This window comes from Alligator sinensis, unplaced genomic scaffold (genome assembly GCF_000455745.1).
Source record: "Alligator sinensis unplaced genomic scaffold, ASM45574v1 scaffold159_2, whole genome shotgun sequence".
Taxonomy (NCBI): domain Eukaryota; kingdom Metazoa; phylum Chordata; order Crocodylia; family Alligatoridae; genus Alligator; species Alligator sinensis.
The window spans coordinates 717,043-718,132 of NW_005841992.1; the positions used below are offsets into that span (position 1 = coordinate 717,043).

At 49.4% G+C, this 1,090-nt stretch overlaps 1 protein-coding gene across 2 annotated transcripts in view; it reads right to left on the minus strand.

The window, feature by feature from the left end:
- ARSB (arylsulfatase B) overlaps positions 1–461 on the minus strand; it is a 163,873-nt gene extending 163,412 nt beyond the window's left edge. Inside the window, exon 1 of one of the 2 annotated variants that reach the window (XR_003093533.1) lies at positions 206–461. Coding sequence is in view for 1 of the 2 variants with exons in the window: in XM_006021413.3 (XP_006021475.1) it covers positions 206–220 (15 nt within the window). In the remaining variant the exon portion in view is untranslated. The remainder of the gene's footprint in view (positions 1–205) is intronic. The other variant, XM_006021413.3, reaches the window with a different exon arrangement.
- Between the last annotated feature and the right edge of the window lie 629 nt (positions 462–1,090).

Here is a 1,090-nt window from a genome sequence, read left to right on the forward strand (position 1 = left end):
CCGCCCCCGAGATAACGATAATACTAATAGGACACAGAAAACAGGCGCTTTGCCCGCGGCCGGCCTTGGCTCCACTGAGCGTCTCCCCGCCCTGCTCTCGCTGTGAAGCTTTGACCCTCGCTCCTGTCCCTGTTTTCTCTTTCGTCGTCCCCCAAACTCACTTGAAGCACACTCAGTAGTACCCTCTAATAACAGGGGTGCTAACCATTGCTGTGGGCATAAGGCCTATGCTGCCCTTATGCGTCAAATAGGCCTGTCGTTTGTTTGGTGACTGACTGGGGCCGTGGGCCTATGCTTCACGCACTCACATCCCGGGGCAGTTTCCCTGGGCAGTGTCTGCTGGCTCCAGGGTCCCGTCTGAGGGCGGTGCCCAGCGTGCTCTGCTCAGTGTGTCCCCCCACCCCGGGGTGCTTGTTCTCAGCCTCTGACCCTCACTCATGTCCTTGTTACTGTTTTAGTTGTCCCAAGGAATCAGTTGGTGCACACCTAATAGCCCCTCAAACAACAAGAGGGGCTAGCTGTTTGTTTGGGCCCATGCCTGTGATTCTCTTGTGGATCAGAGGATGTTGTTTCTATTTTAGTTTGGGTTTCCTTGCTTGTTTGTTAATTGCAAGGAAAGAGGTAACAAGCTGCAGGAGCCTGCCCTTTGTTAAACCCTAACTGGCAAACCCATCAATGAACTGACAACCCCAGCTGTAGACATCATTTTTTTCCACACATAAAAGTTACCAGACAGAGAAAAAATATTTATAGTGGGGTTTTTTTCTCAAAACCTTTAGATTCAGTGGGGTACAAAAGACTGAACCTTAAACATGCAAATTGATGGAAAATCATGAGTTGAAATAAAGGTAGATAAGCTTTCCAAGGTAAAACATGCTGTTCTTGGCTTCCTGTAATCAGAGACCTGACAAAAATGCCTTGTGTTTGAAAGCCCCCTGGCCCTGCAGATGCCCCTCACTCCTGCAACAGAATCTTTCAAATGTGGAAGGTGTAAAGGACAGACGTCCCTGTCAGCCTCAAAGTCCTGTTGTGCTTTTGTGCCTGAAAGCTTGTCTAACAGCTCTCCCAACTTTACAGCTGGCCCAACAAA